This window comes from Hemitrygon akajei, chromosome 25 (assembly GCF_048418815.1).
Source record: "Hemitrygon akajei chromosome 25, sHemAka1.3, whole genome shotgun sequence".
Classification (NCBI taxonomy): Eukaryota; Metazoa; Chordata; class Chondrichthyes; order Myliobatiformes; family Dasyatidae; genus Hemitrygon; species Hemitrygon akajei.
This window is the reverse complement of record NC_133148.1, coordinates 45,207,269-45,222,119: the sequence shown is the minus strand read 5'-3', so window position 1 is coordinate 45,222,119 and position 14,851 is coordinate 45,207,269. Positions and strand designations below refer to the sequence as shown.

General features: G+C 43.8%; 1 protein-coding gene, 1 long non-coding RNA gene and 1 gene segment (V, D, J or C); all 3 read left to right on the top strand.

Moving 5' to 3' along the window:
• The window catches only part of LOC140716282 (uncharacterized), a 240,220-nt gene extending 239,867 nt beyond the window's left edge, over positions 1 to 353 (top strand). The window contains exon 11 of the mRNA XM_073028889.1: positions 32 to 353. Coding sequence (XP_072884990.1) covers positions 32 to 353 — 322 coding nt within the window. The remainder of the gene's footprint in view (positions 1 to 31) is intronic.
• LOC140716596 (uncharacterized) lies at positions 351 to 3,206 on the top strand. Its single transcript, XR_012096321.1, has 2 exons — positions 351 to 1,977; positions 2,510 to 3,206. It is a non-coding gene; the product is annotated as an uncharacterized lncRNA (long non-coding RNA).
• Positions 3,207 to 3,589: 383 nt separating this feature from the next.
• LOC140716589 (immunoglobulin heavy constant gamma 4-like) lies at positions 3,590 to 14,130 on the top strand. The segment is given in 4 exon segments: positions 3,590 to 8,179; positions 8,262 to 8,585; positions 11,545 to 11,687; positions 14,059 to 14,130. Coding segments are annotated over 4 exon segments (744 nt in total).
• Positions 14,131 to 14,851: the final 721 nt, after the last annotated feature.

The window sequence follows — 14,851 nt, the reverse complement described above, 5'->3', positions numbered from 1 at the left end:
TTGATGTTTCCTGTTTTCTTGTCTATTCCAGTCGAGATAAAAAGTCCCAAGGTCAGACTGCTGCCTCCATCACAGGAAGAGACCAAGAAAAGGAAAATGGCCACACTGGAGTGTGTGGTCTCTGGGTTCTACCCGGACCAAATAAATGTCATCTGGGAGAAAGGCAGCACCGTGATCACCACCAACACCAGCGCTACACCAACCACTCTGGAGCAGGGGTGGACTTTCAGTACCAGACACTTCCTGACCGTGAGTTTACAGGAGTGGAAGACAGAATCAGTCTTCAGCTGTACCGTGATTCATCCTCCCTCCGACACCCGTATCAAGAAGCAAGTGAAGAACGTCCAAGGTAGGGTCCTGGGACTCACCCCATTATTGAAATTGTTTACATTGTGCTATGAATTCAAGGTCAACACTAAATCACGGTGCAGCCCTGGTTTAGTTCTGTGAGTGAACTGATAAAGTTCAAAGTACAAAGTACATTTATCATCAAAGTATGTGCACCATATACAAACTCTTCTTGCAGGCAGCCACAAAACAAAGAAACACAATAGAATTCAGAGTCAAACATCCAATGTGTGAAAAAGAAAGAACAAATTGTGTAAACAATAAAAAGATTCAAACAAACAATCCACAGAACCTGAACCGCAGAGTCCCCTGAAGTAAATCCACAGCCACGTCACCAGTTCAGCACTGCAACCGGTCCAGGAGACCGATGGCTGCAGGCCACGGCCACGGAGCCAGGCTCAGTGCTGAGGTGAGTGCCGATGGCTGCAGGCCACAGCTGCAGAGTCAGTTCAGTGCTGAGGTGAGGGAAGCCTCACAGAGTAGTGAGCTGAATACTTGAGTCTCAATGCCTTAATCTTTTTAATCTCGCTTAAATCGGACAATTATTGGTTGTTTTCTGCTCTCAACCAACATTGTTCAGAACTTTACCACAGAAATAATTGTATCTCAGAAAATGTTTCCATAACTTGACAGGAATCCAGATCATTTCACTGGACAGGCACTCTGGAGATCCCTGATACCTGTCTTCAGGAAAATGCTCTCTCCCTCTGCCTTTGAGCAATATCCCAGCCTTCAACTAGTTCCGCAGTTGTGACTGAATTTCCAGCAGAGCAGCTCTCCCTCTGCTCCTGTGTGGGAATGGTCAGCCTGGACAATGTGTAGAAGCCTCTGCAGGGTGGCTTAAACACACAACATTCTGACAAAGCAGCAGCAAAATTTAGTTACACCTAATAGAGAAAAAAGTGCATTTTATATTTGTGACTATAATTAAATATTTCTCATACTTAAATTTTGAAATATGAAGTGTATTTTCTGCAATATTTTTATGGAAAACTTTTCTCTGTTTCGCGTTCTACGGACACACTCTGAAATGCTGGGTATTTGTTTTAATAAGTTGCTGGTAACAATTTAAGTGACCATGGAACTACAAAAACAATCTAAGGGCCAATCTGGTTCATTTACATTCACTCAGGGTACTTACCCTGTCTGCTCAAAAAGAGAGATTCCTTTCTTCACCAGTGTTGATAGGTCTCATCTCATCTTGATGGGACTGGAGACTGACCAGAGATGAACAGGAAATGCTGGTCTTGTCAGTGACAAACGTCCATTGGGGAATGATGAAATAATAATTTTCAACGTTTCTCCCAGATGACTGTTCAGATACCCACCCCTCAGTCACTTTAAGCAAACCTTTCTTCGAAGAGATCTGGACAAAGAGGACAGCGACCATTCTGTGTGAGGTGGTTCACAGTGATTTACAGGGATTCAGTGTAACCTGGCAGGTGGACGGAAGGAAGAGGGAAGATGGGGTGAGGACTGTGGGTCCAGACAGCAACGGAGGTGAAGACATGATCACCAGCAGACTGACTGTCCCTGCTGCAGAGTGGAACAGTGGGGCTGAGTACTCGTGTGTGATAGAAGACAAGAGTTTGCCAACACCAGTGAAGAAATCCATCAGGAAGGACACAGGTACGTGTGGACAGAATTCAGTGTGAGTCTGATCTCAGCAATTTGACAGATTTATCACTATCCAGCACTGTGATAGACTATAGAAAATGAGAACAGGAGCAGGTCACTGGGTCTCTCGATCTGCTCAACCATTCAATCTGGTCTCGGCTGATCATCCAAATTCAATCCCTATCCCTGTTTTCTCCAGATATCCATTGACCCATTCACATGAAGAAGTACATACAACCCATTCTTGAATGTATTAGATGATAATTCTTCAAGTGCTTTCTGTGGGAGAGAGCTCCACAGGTTCTCACTCCCTCTCACACGTACACAGCTGAGACTGCCACCCCTGCTCCAGGGGAGATGGAACAAACAGCACAGGGTGATGCAAGTCCAGGGGCTGAGTTCCACTTTCTGTCGAGTTCTGTGTTCAGATAAAGTGAAGTCTCTCAGATTTAGAAATTGTTCATGTTGCTACAAGACCAGAATGTGTCGGGTAAGGAGGGAATTACTGGAAGATTCATTCTAACTGAGATTCTCTCTGTTCCAGGTGTTGTGACTCATCCTCAGGTCTACCTCCTCCCACCTTCATCGGATGAGGTAGACACCGATCAGACTGGGACCTTGATGTGTCTGGTCACTAAGTTCTCTCCCGCAGACATCTATGTGGCCTGGATGGCCAATGACACCCTTCTGAAGACAGGGTTTGTGAACCAGTCGGTGACCAAGGACCCCAGAAGAGGCTGGAACACAATGACCAGTCAGCTGAAGGTTTCTCCTGAGGAGTGGAAGAGCGGCACCACTTTCTCCTGTGTGGTGGGTCATGAGTCGCTCACAACCAACCTGTTCCGAAGCATCAATAAATCTCACAGCAAACCCACCCTGGTCAATGTCTCACTTGTTCTGACTGATAGTTTTAAATCTTGTGTGTAACACTGTGTGATTCAATCCATGAAACCCTAGTTTTGTTAGTTTTATGATTATTAGTTATCAGAGAGGATTATTTAGCTGATTAAAACATGATAAAAACCTGGACCTTTTAAAATATTTAAAATGAAATTAAGATCAAGAACCAAATTAAACAATAAACATGATTCAGCACAAACCTCTGAATTTGTGTGTACATTCTCAGACCTTCTTCTGCCATGTTTGAATGGATTTCAACCCTGTGTGGGACGGCACAATGTATTAAATCTTTGTATCTGTCAATGTACTGATCCAAGTTCAATAAATATGACATAAATATGTCTTGGTTGTGATTTTTGGTGATGGAAAATAAGGAACTTTCCACATGAGGTGTGGTGGGTGATGCACACTCAGGGAGAAATAGCAATCTTTGTATCTATGGTGTCTAAACCCTTCCTGCATCAGGAGTCCCAACGATCAGCTGTCAACAAATGGTCAGAGCAATTTGAACCTACGGCCATCTGACAAAGAGTTGAGAGTGCCAACCACTGACCAGACAATATATTTGTGTCAAAGATGTCAGATCACTGTTTGAGGACTCCTTGTCCCCACTAACTTGGCTGCTCCTCATCTCGTGTCTGTGTGTCACTAATTGCATGAACCGTATCATTGTTGGGAACTGTTGTGTTGTAATGGCGCAGTAAAACATCTGTCTGTCAGGGCAGACGGTTTACATCTGTACCGGAGGGGGACTAATATCCTGGTGGGAAGGTTTGCTAATGCTGCATCGTGAGGGTGGGGACTGGTTAAACTAGAGTTGCAGGGGATGAGAACCAAGGTGTCAGGACAGATAGTGGAGAGATTGGGGAATCAGATGGCAGGAATTAGAAGGTTGAGCATGTTCTGAGCTGTGTTTATTTCAATGCAAGAAGTATTGTAGGAAAAGCAAATGAGCTCATGTCATAGAACAACACATGGAATTATGATATTCTAGCCATTAGTGAGACTTGGTTGAGGGAGAGGCAGGATTGGCAACTCAATATTCCAGGGTTCTGTTGTTTTAGACACGTCAGTGCAGGAAGGGTTAAAGAGGGGGGGTGGTGTAACTAGTCAGGGAAATTGTCACAGCAGTGATCCGTCAGGAGAGACTGGAGAACTCCTCTTGTGAGACTTTATGGGTGGAAATGAGAAATAAGAAAGGTATGACCACATTAATGGGACAATATTATAGACCACCCAACAGTCTGCAGGATTTAGAGGTACAAATTTGTTTGGAGATCACAGACTTTTGCAAGAAACATAAGGCTGTGATAGTAGGAGATTTCAACTTTCCACATTTTGACTTGGACTCTCAGACTAAAAAAGGGATAGAATTTGTCAAATGTATTCAAGAAAGTTTCCTTAATCAGTACATAGAAATCCAGCAGAGTGTGTGCGATACTTGATTTCTTATTCAGGAATGAGACAGGGCAGGTGACAGAAGATTGTGTACGGGAACATTTTGCATCTACTGATCATAATGCCATTAGTTTCAAAATAAATATGGAAAAAAGATAGATCTGGTTCCTAGGTTCAGATTCTAAATTGGAGAAGGCCAATTTTGATGGTATCAGAAAGGATCTGGTAAGTGTGAATTGGGACAGGCTTTTCTCTGGCAAAGGTGTACTTGGTAAGTGGAAATCTTTCAAAAGTGAAACTTTGAGAGAACATTGCTTGTATGTGCCTGTCAGAATTAAAGGCAACAACGACAGGTTTAGGAAGTCTTGGTCTTCAAGAGATGCTGAGGCACTGATGAAGAAGAAAAGGGAAGTGGACAGCAGGTATAGGCTGCTTCTCTGTCTCTGGATGGTGCTATGTAGAGGATGTTCAGAGTTATCCATAATTGACCGTAGCCTACTCAGCGCCCTTCGCTCAGCTACCGATGTTAAACTCTCCAGTACTTTGCCCACGACAGAGCCCGCCTTCCTTACCAGCTTATTAAGACGTGAGGCGTCCCTCTTTTACGTCTTTTAAGATGTTTACTGTCTTTAAGAAAATTAAGGTGGATAAATTCCCAGGGCCTGACAAGGTGTTCCCTCGGACCCTGTGGAAGGAAAGTGCAGAAATTGCAGGGGGTTGGTGGCTGGCAGAGATATTTAAAACATCCTTAGCGCCAGCCAAGGTATAGCTGACATTGTTCCACTGTTTAAAAAAGGCTGTAAAAATAAACCAGGAAATTATAGGCCAGTGAGCCTGACATCTGTACTGGGAAAGTTATTGGAAGGTATTCTAAGGGACCAGATAAATGAGTTTTTGGATAGACTTGGACTGATTAAGGACAGTCAGCATGGCTTTGTGTCTAACCAATCTTATGGAGGTTATTGAGGAAGTTACTAGGAAAGTTGATGAAGACAAGGCAGTGGCTGTTATCAACATGAACCTCAGCATGGCATTTGACAAGGTCCCACATGAGAGGGTGGTCAGGAAGGGTCAGTAGCTCGGCATTCAAGATGAGGAAGTAAATTGGATTAGTCATTGGCTTTGTGAGGGAAGTCAGAGATTGGTAGTCAATGGTTGCCTCTCTGACTGGAGACCTGTGCCTCAGGGATTGATGCTGAGTCCACTGCTGTTTGTCATCTTTATCAATGATTTGGATGACATTGTGGTTAACTGGATCAGCAAATTTACAGTTGACCACAAGACAGAGGGTGTAGCAGACAGCAAGGAAGACTATCAGAGCTTGCAGTGGGATCTGGACCGGCTGGTAAAATGGGCTGAAAAATGGCAGAGGGAATTTAATGCAGACAAGTGTGAGGTGTTGCACTTCGATAGGACCAGCCAGGGTAGGGCTTACACAGTGAACGATAGGACACTGAGGAGTACAGTAAACAAAGGGATCTGGGAATACAGGTCCATAATTCATTGAAAGTGGAGGCACAGGTAGATAGGATCTCAAAGAAATGTTTTGACACACTGGCCTTCATAAATCAAGGTATTGAGTACAGGAGACAGGATGTTATGTTTAAGTTGTGACTAGATGGGCCTGTTTTCTATGACTCAATGACTGTCTGACAGTGACCAAGACCAGCCAGTCTGTGTCTGCATTGCTTGGAGTTATTGACAGTCTGCAGAACATTTTCAGCTGACATGGACTGCTTACATCCATCAAATCAGGTAATGGACCTCAATTCAGAAGTCCAATTACAGGGAATATTGTGAGAGTAATGGAATCAAACGACTGAGAACAGTGCCCAAAGTGGGCTCAGGCAAATGGTGAAGTGAAGCGCCAAAATACATCACTGATGGAAAGGATGAGGACTGCCTGATTGGAAACGTGAACTGAGACTGTGTACAGATGTGTGGAACATGCCAACACAGGGAAAAGTCCACCTGAACTTCTCACAACCACAAAGTGAGGGGGAAGTTACCACATCAAGGAGGTACACACAACAGAACTGGAAGTACGGGATCAGGACGCAGAACGAAAAGGAAAATTCAACCCGTATGCAGATAGCCACAGAGGAGCTCAAAAGTCTATTGTCAAAGTTGGGGACACTGTGCTTATCCAGCAAGAAAAAGTGGACAAATTCGCCACACCTTTCAACACAACACACAGGGTGATGAGGAAAACAGGAAAACCAGTGGTAGTTGAATCTCCAACTGGAGTGCAGTATGCAAGGAACACCACATATGGAAAAAGTTCAACACAAGGACTTTCGGCAAACAGGAGAAAATTCAAAGATTTCACAATGAGATACTGAGAGGGGATGATGGACAGTTACGGATAAGTTCAGTTTCACTGTGAGCAAAATCCATTATCAGACTTTGAAAGCAAAGAGAAACTGGTAGAGAGACCGCAAAGGGTTAGGAAACAACCTCTGAAGTTTCACAGTTTTGTTAAGTAGAAAGTAGAGCTTAAGTTGTGGGTTTGTAACAATGTAAACTGTTGTAAGTGGAAAATGAAGTTTTCAGTTCCAGAGTTATTAAGTTGAAACAGAAAATGTGTTGGTTATAGTCATGCATTTCAGAGAATACTGTTGAATTGAAATGATTAAATCTGTGAGTTGAATGTGTTCTAAGACATTGAAGTTCACTTCTCAGGAAAGGAGCAACACCGTGTATTGAAATGGTAAGGTCAGTTAATGTAGTTTGACAATTGTCAAGTTCGCTGATGATGTCATCAGTCTGGGACAGAACAACACACGATGTGAGGGAGCATGGAAGCGAGAATAAGAAAAAAAGACACATTCAGAGCATAAAGGATCGAGTCATTATATATGTACTGTCTAATTAATACTAAGATAGGTTGCAAATACACCACACCACCTTCTTGAGGCACCCCCTGTTGAAGGTGTCATCAACACTGGACGGTGGTCGGGGCCCATGATAGAGCTGGCTGAGTTTACAACTTTCTGCAGCTTTTTCCGATTGTGAAGTAGTTAGAATGTTCTCCATGCTACATCTGTAGAAATCAGCGAGAGTCTTTACTGACATACCAAATGTACTCAAACTCCAAATGAGATGCAGCCACTGTCATGTCTTCTTTGTGATTGCATCAATATGCTGGACCAAGGATAGATCATCAGAGATATTAACACCCAGGAACTGGAAACTGCTCACCCTTTCCACTGCTGATCCCTCAATGAAGACTGGTGTGTGTTCCCACGACTTCCCCTTCCTGAGACAGGAAGATTTCAGGAAATGTTGTCTTTGGTCAGAAACTGCATTTCTCATTGCAATTCACAGCTCTGATACTGCATTTTATTGGCATTCCAGCAGCTAAATGTCACGTAGCTGGGCAACTGACCTGCAGTCCCTGCTGTGACCTGACTGGCTCCTTGATGTTTGATTTTGTTTTCTCAGTCAAAGGTTGTAAGCAGAGATGAGCAACCCACTCTGCAAACAAACCTGATTTCATTCCAATGTACAATTCTGTACAAATTGAGCTTCAGGATAAGTCTGAGCTGAAGTTGTCAAGCCAGCTGACAGCAGATATTGTCCAGTTTGTAAATTTTCTATTTCTCATCTACAGAGTTGTCTGTCTTTATCCAAAATCCCTCCATTGAAGAGATGTGGATCAACCAGACCGCTACTCTGGTGTGTATTATTGTGGGTGCTGATCTGAGCCAGGTCCAAATCCACTGGCAGGTGAACGAGGGGGAGAAAATCAAAGCAAATGTGACCAAAAAACCAAGAGAGGAAGGAACCCGAGACACAGTGATCAGCCAACTCCAGACCAGTGTGGAGGAGTGGGCCAGTGGGGTGGAGTACACTTGCTCTGTCCAACAACCTTCTTCAACCTCACCAGTATCAGCACGGAGAAAAAGTACCAAAGGTGGGCAAGAGGTCAGCGATTAAAATGGACAACATTGTTACCTCAGTAAAAATGTTTGACATGTCCATTGTTTGCCCATCAGTTCCAGTGGAGACAAAAGGTCCCAAAGTCAGACTGCTGCCACCACCAGAGGGAGAGACCAAGAGTGGGAACACGGTCACCCTCGAGTGTGTTGCCTCTGGATTCTACCCGAACCAAATAACCATCACCTGGGAGAAAGGGGACTCTCTAATCTCTTCCAACATCAGTGTGAGACCAACTGCTCTGGAACAGGCGGGGACTTTCATTGCCAGCTACGTCCTGACCGTGAGCACAGAGGAGTGGAAGGAAGGCTCAGTTTTCAGATGCACAGTGTCTCATCCCCCCTCCAACACCAGCGTCAGACAGGATGTGAAAAACATTCAAGGTATGATTCTGAGATTCACTCCACTGTTGACATCCTCTGCCACAGCCACAACCCAGGGCCAAGCAAGGTCAATAGGTAACGGCAAGTGTGGCATTGTTGTGGTTGTGTGAGTGGATTAATAATGCAGAGGCAGAGAGTGTGAAAGAATCAGATTTCATCCGATGGTACTAGTACCAGGGTCACTGGCCTACAGTCTGTTCCCAAGCCTCAGGACAACGGCGTGAACACACAACCAGAGGTGACTGTGCCAGATTCTAGTTTGAGATTACAAACTATTTCTCTGATGTTCTTTGGTGAAGGACACTGGCCTTCCTACCCTGTTTACCCATATCCATCAGTCCCACACCAAACTCTTCACTGCTCTGTGATCGGCCGGCTGGAGCAGAGCAAGGAATGCCGGCCTTGTCAGTGAGGGAATGATGAAATAATGACTGCAGGATCAATGTTTGCTCACCAGCGTCTCGGAAACATGAAGCAAGTCTATCTGTCAGCAGAATTGGAGGAACTGAGTTCCACTGGAGCAGGCATTGTGGAATGTAACTGGACCCAGACAGTTGTTGAGTTCCAGTAAACCAGAGAGATACACAGTACACAGCCAGGCACAGAACTAGTGCTGAAGCAATGGTACAGAGTACACTTGTGATGCTATCTCAATGTTATCCCTTTCTCTGTCCATAAATGTTCTCTAACCTGCTGAATACTTTCCACAATTTCCCTTTCATTTCCAAATGTAAAAACCTTTACATTTTAGATGTGGAGAGATCACTAGTGATGTAAGCATTGGCCTGGATGGAGTAAGAGCAGAATATTCCCGGTAAACATCATAAGAAAAAAAGGCCTTTCCCAATAGGAACCCTCTGAAGTTACCCTTCCCCACCAGATGAGATGGAAAGAAGTTGGGTCACTGGGTTCTCTGCAGCAGAGATTCCCATGGACAGAGTGGCTGACAGCTCCAATTGTCAACCTGCAATTGATGGTTGATCCTACAACAGTGTGGTTCACATCACTGAAACAAGTAAGATTACCTGCAAGTCCTTTCTTATTAGCTCAAAATGGAAATACATATTTCATGACTAAATACATCAAAATAAATTATCAACATTTCTAAGATCCTGCAGTTATTGTTAAAACTTCTGTGTGTGAGGTCTGATCCTGTTGGAAACTTGTGTAGACAACTTGAGAGGTTAAATGTCAGCCTGTGTTTGTGTAATCAAAATTCAATAAAGAAGGTATGGAAAGCATTCGGCTGCCAGTGTTCTGTGCCGGTATGTTTAGGATAAAAGTGTGTGACTTAAACATGAGGGGTGGGAGGTGTTGCCTGGTTGGTTCTGAGCTTCATTGTATAAGCAGTTAGACATTCAAGTAGATATAGGTATATGTGTATTATAGTTTCCACTGTGCAAATGATGAAACATTCTGCATTGGTCCACAGTTTGAAATATGCAAAGTTAATTGACAGGGAAAGGTATTTTATCACCTTTGTGAAGACATTTGGTGAACTCATTCAGAAAGTGGAGAGTTACAGAAAGAAGGGACAATATGTAGCCAGTGATGCCCTGGGACCTGCAGCAATGTGTTCAGTGCTGACACTATTCACTGGATCAAAGAGTCAAAGGTTCATTTATTGTCAATATTGTATAATATATGGATAGATTATCATCTATCCATATACAACTCTGAAATTTGATTCTCCAGATAGCCAAGAAAACAAAGAAAGTACATGAAAATTGTTCGAAGAAAAACAGCAAACCCACCACCCATCTAAATAAGAACAGCACCCGATCATCACCCCCCAAAAACACCCTCTCCCACACAAAACAGAACAGAAACATCAAACCCCAAAAGGCAACCCCTCCCCCCCACAAAAAGCTAACAGAACACCAACCCCCAAACACCCTCCCCTCACACAGCACAACAGTCCGATCCATAAACACAGAACCACAAAACCATCTCCGATATCACTGACATTCATTGAAAGAGAAGAGAGGGACACCACACGAGGCAGAGGCCAACCCACCTGTCACAGCGAGCCACACAACAACAGGCCGCTCACAGAATCCATCTCCAGCAGTGATCAAAAGGCAAACTGTCGGTGCTGATATTGGGCAGATACCCACATGACAACTTTGCCACTCACATAACACTGGCAAATCTATCAGCACTCTGTAAGGTTTTAACTACAGAGATACTAATCGATGAAATGAATAGGCAAGAACCAACTCAAGGTCTTGGGACTACATCTAGGAAGGGACAGACTGTCTTGGAGAGAGTGCTGAGCATACATGCACTCCCCGGTGCAAATTACAAGTTGGGATGATGTTAAATGAGAGTGTAGCTTCTGTAATGAAGAACATTAATGGAAGATCTGGTCTATATTTTTGGTGGAGCGAACATAGTCGATGAGGAGAAACGAGTTCATTTAGTTCTGCCCAGGGGCTCCCAAGTTACAAATGACATGCTATAAGGAAACGTGACTCAAATCATCAAGTTAAGTCGAGTTTATTGTCATGTGCACAAGTACCTTGAGGTGCAGGTAAAATCAGAAATTTGCTGCCAGCATCACAGGCATGTAGCTTCAGAGAACACACTAAATCCTAATTTTACATAAATCATCCAAGACAATGAAGAGGGAAAAAAGGCAGTGCAGGACAATACATTCATGCAAAGAAAAACAGACATTCAACTTGAAGAGGTTCATGGAAGTTTGGAACAGTCTTCCACAATGTCCTGTCTGTAGGTCAATTTAAACATGAGAGTGAATGGTTTGGATAATCCCAGGGATCAATGGATCTGAGGAAAAATCAGGCCAATGCAGTTGGTCAAAGATCAACTACAATGTCATTGAATGGTGGAACTGACTCAGGCCTCCTGTGTTCCTGTCTTCCGTTTGTCTTGACGTGATGAGGATGTTGTTGATCTTCAGGAAACATCAACTCTCTCACTTTCTCAATTCTTTCAGAAACCTGCACAGACTTGACAGGAGAGGAGGGGAAGGAAGAACAGGGACACGTGGATGGAAATGACAATGTGCTTACAGTTGCTGCCTTTGCCGTTCTGTTCATCATCAGTTTCCTCTACAGCACCTTCGTCACCGTTGTCAAGGTAACTAATTGATTGACAGAGGCATCCCATGAAACCCAAACTTTCACCTTCCTTATCTCACCACATTGCTTTCTCTGACACTGTAATCCCAATGACAGCACAATCAGCTGACAATGCAGTCTGAGGCCCCTCACAACCCCTGGGACTTTACACCTTTCCTCATTAGTACCATTCTCTGGGCCTTGATAAGCAGAAGGTGGCAGAATGTGAATGGGTATTTGGGGCAACAATTGTGAACTTAAGGAAATCAAGCATTGAGGGAACAGCAGGGTAAGGGTCAGAAGAGGATGATTTGGCAGATGAATGTGTGGCTGAGGAACTGGTGTAGGGGGCAGGGTGTCACATTTCTGGATCACTGTGATCACTGCTGGGGTAGGTGCAACCTGTACAAAAGGGATGAATAACACCTGAACCTGAGGGGGACAAATATCCTTGTGGGCAGGTTGGCTAGAGCTCTTCAGGTGGGTTTAAACTAATTTGGCAGGGGGATAGGAAATGGAGTGATAGGGTGGAGGATCGAGACATTAGTGTGTAGTGAGATTGCTAGCAAGCAGGGACTGATGATTGGGTTAAAATGCAGTCAACAGGATGAGTTGCAATGTAAAAGGAGGACAAAATAGAATTCAATGCTTGCAGTATATGGAATAATGTAGATGAACTTGTGGCACAGCTACAGATTGGATTGCATGATGTTGTGGCATCACTGAATCATGGCTAAAAGAAGATTACAGCTGGGGGCTTAACGTCCAAGGATACCCATTGTGACAAAAGGACAGGCAGGTAGGTAGAGGGGGTGGGTTGGCTCTGTTTGGTAAAAAATGAAATCAAATCAATAGAAAGAGATGGCATAGGATCAGAAGGTGTAGAATCATTGTGAGTAGAGTTAAGGAATTGCAAGGGTAAAAAGACCCTATAAAGAACAGTGGCAAATATGTGTCTACTAATTACAATAGGAGATAGAAAATGCATGTCAAAAGGGCAATGTTACAATAGTCATGGGGGATCTCAATATTCAGGTAGATTGGGAATATCAAGTTGGTGCTGGATCTCAAGAGTGGAAATTTGTAGAATGCCTACAAGATGGCTTTATAAAGTAGGTCATTGTTGAGCACATCAGGGGATTAACTATTCTGGATTGGGCATTGTGCAATGAACTGGAATTGATTAGAGAGCTTAAGGTAAAGGAACCCTTAGGGTCCAGTGATCATAATATGATAGAACTCACTCTGCAAATTGAAAAGGAGAAGCTAGAGTCAGATGTATCAGTATTACAGTGGAATAAAGAAAGTTGCAGAGGCATGAGAGAGGAACTGGCCAAAATTGTTTGGAAGGGGACATTGGCAGGGAATACAGCAGAGTAGCAATGCCTGGAATTTCCCTGAGTAATTCAGAAGGCACAGGATAGACACATCCCAAAGAAGAAGAAGTATTCAAAATGCAGGATGACACAACCATGGCTGACAAGAGAAGTCAAAGCCAACATGAAAGTCAAACAACTGGCATATAATAGAGCAAAAATTAGTGGGAAGTTAGAGGATTGGGAAGCTTTTAAAAATCAACAGAAGACAACTAAATAAAGTCAGAAAGAAAAAGATTGAATACAAAGGTAAGATAGACAATAATATTAAAGAGGATACCAAAAGTCTCTTCACATACGTAAAGTGTAAAAGAGAGGTGAGAGGAGATATTGGAATGCTGGAAGATAATGCTGGAGAGGTAGTAATGGGGGACAAGGAAATGGTGGATGAACTGAAGAAGCACTTTGCATCAGACTTCACTGGGGAAGGCACTAGCAGTATGATGGAAGCTCAGGAGTGTCGGGGGAAGAAGTGAGTGTTATTACCGGGGAAAAGGTGCTTTGGAAACTGAAAGTCAGCTGGATCAGATGGTCTACACTCCAGGATTCTGAAAGAGGTGGCTGAAGAGATTATGAAGGCGTTAGTAATGATCTTTCAAGAATCACTAGATTCTGGCATAGTTCTGAAGAACTGGAAAATTGTAATTGTCATGCCACTCTTCAAGAAGGGAGAGAGGCACACAAAAGGAAATTCTAGCCCAGTTAGCCTGACTTCAGTGGTTGGGAAGATCTTGGAGTCGGTTGTCAAAGATGGGGTTTCTGCTCCTATGACTTATGGTCTTACTCAGGACATGAAACTTTAGCCCAACTATGTATCACACTACAGGTCTGAACTGGTACTCAGATTCATGTTTTGTGGTGACCTCAGAGAATACTGACAGACACCTCTTCATGGGCTTCCATCTCCTGCAATGAGGACAGACCGCCTGTTATTTAGTTCACCTGTCCTCACGGGTTAAGGTCTGTGCTGCACCTTGTCACACACAATATCATACTCTCCTGTCTCTATTTCAGGCTCAGCAGTGACCAGCAGATACACGCCCCACATTCAGACAAGAGATCCCCGTGTGGCTGCGATGTTTGGAAATGAAGTCTCCATCTCACTCACTCGGCAATCCGAGGCTACCGCACTGCAACTGCTCATTTCAGAATATAAACCTCTAGATGCACCGGGGATGCCAGATGGGAAATGGGGGCACAGAGCCGGTTAGGTGGGCGGAGGGACAGCAGTGGATGATACATTGGGAAAATGGCAGGATATGTGACACTGGAGGGGGTAAACAGGAGGGGAGAGGAAGGTAAGGTTAAGGCTTGGGAATGGGGAGCAGGGGATGGGGGTGTAGTTTGTGATGGAGAGGAGGGAGGTGAGGAAGTGGTTATTATTGTTATGGAGAAAGAAGGTAAAATGAGAGGGGGGAGTGTGATGGAGAGTGGGTTTGACATCTTGCTCTCTCAAATTTTGTAAATCAGATATTGTGGAAACCATTGCCTGTAGCTTTTCCTTCAGTTTACTGCTGGAGTTTATGTCATGATTTGAAATTGTATTAATTAAAAAAACAAAAAGGAGACAATGAAGTGACTGGAGTTGATAAAATTGAGGGAAGCCATTCATCCCATCTTAGTTCCCTCATCACTGCAATGACTTCACCTGCCTCCAAGTACAAGTGGGTAATGCATCCCGGGACAAGTATCGGAGAGATTTCCAGCCTGTAATATATGAGTGTAGCACTACACATACTACTCCCATTTATGAGGGATTTCTCACCGTGGGAATACTGGGGTGCTGCACCTGAGAAAGATATTCAGG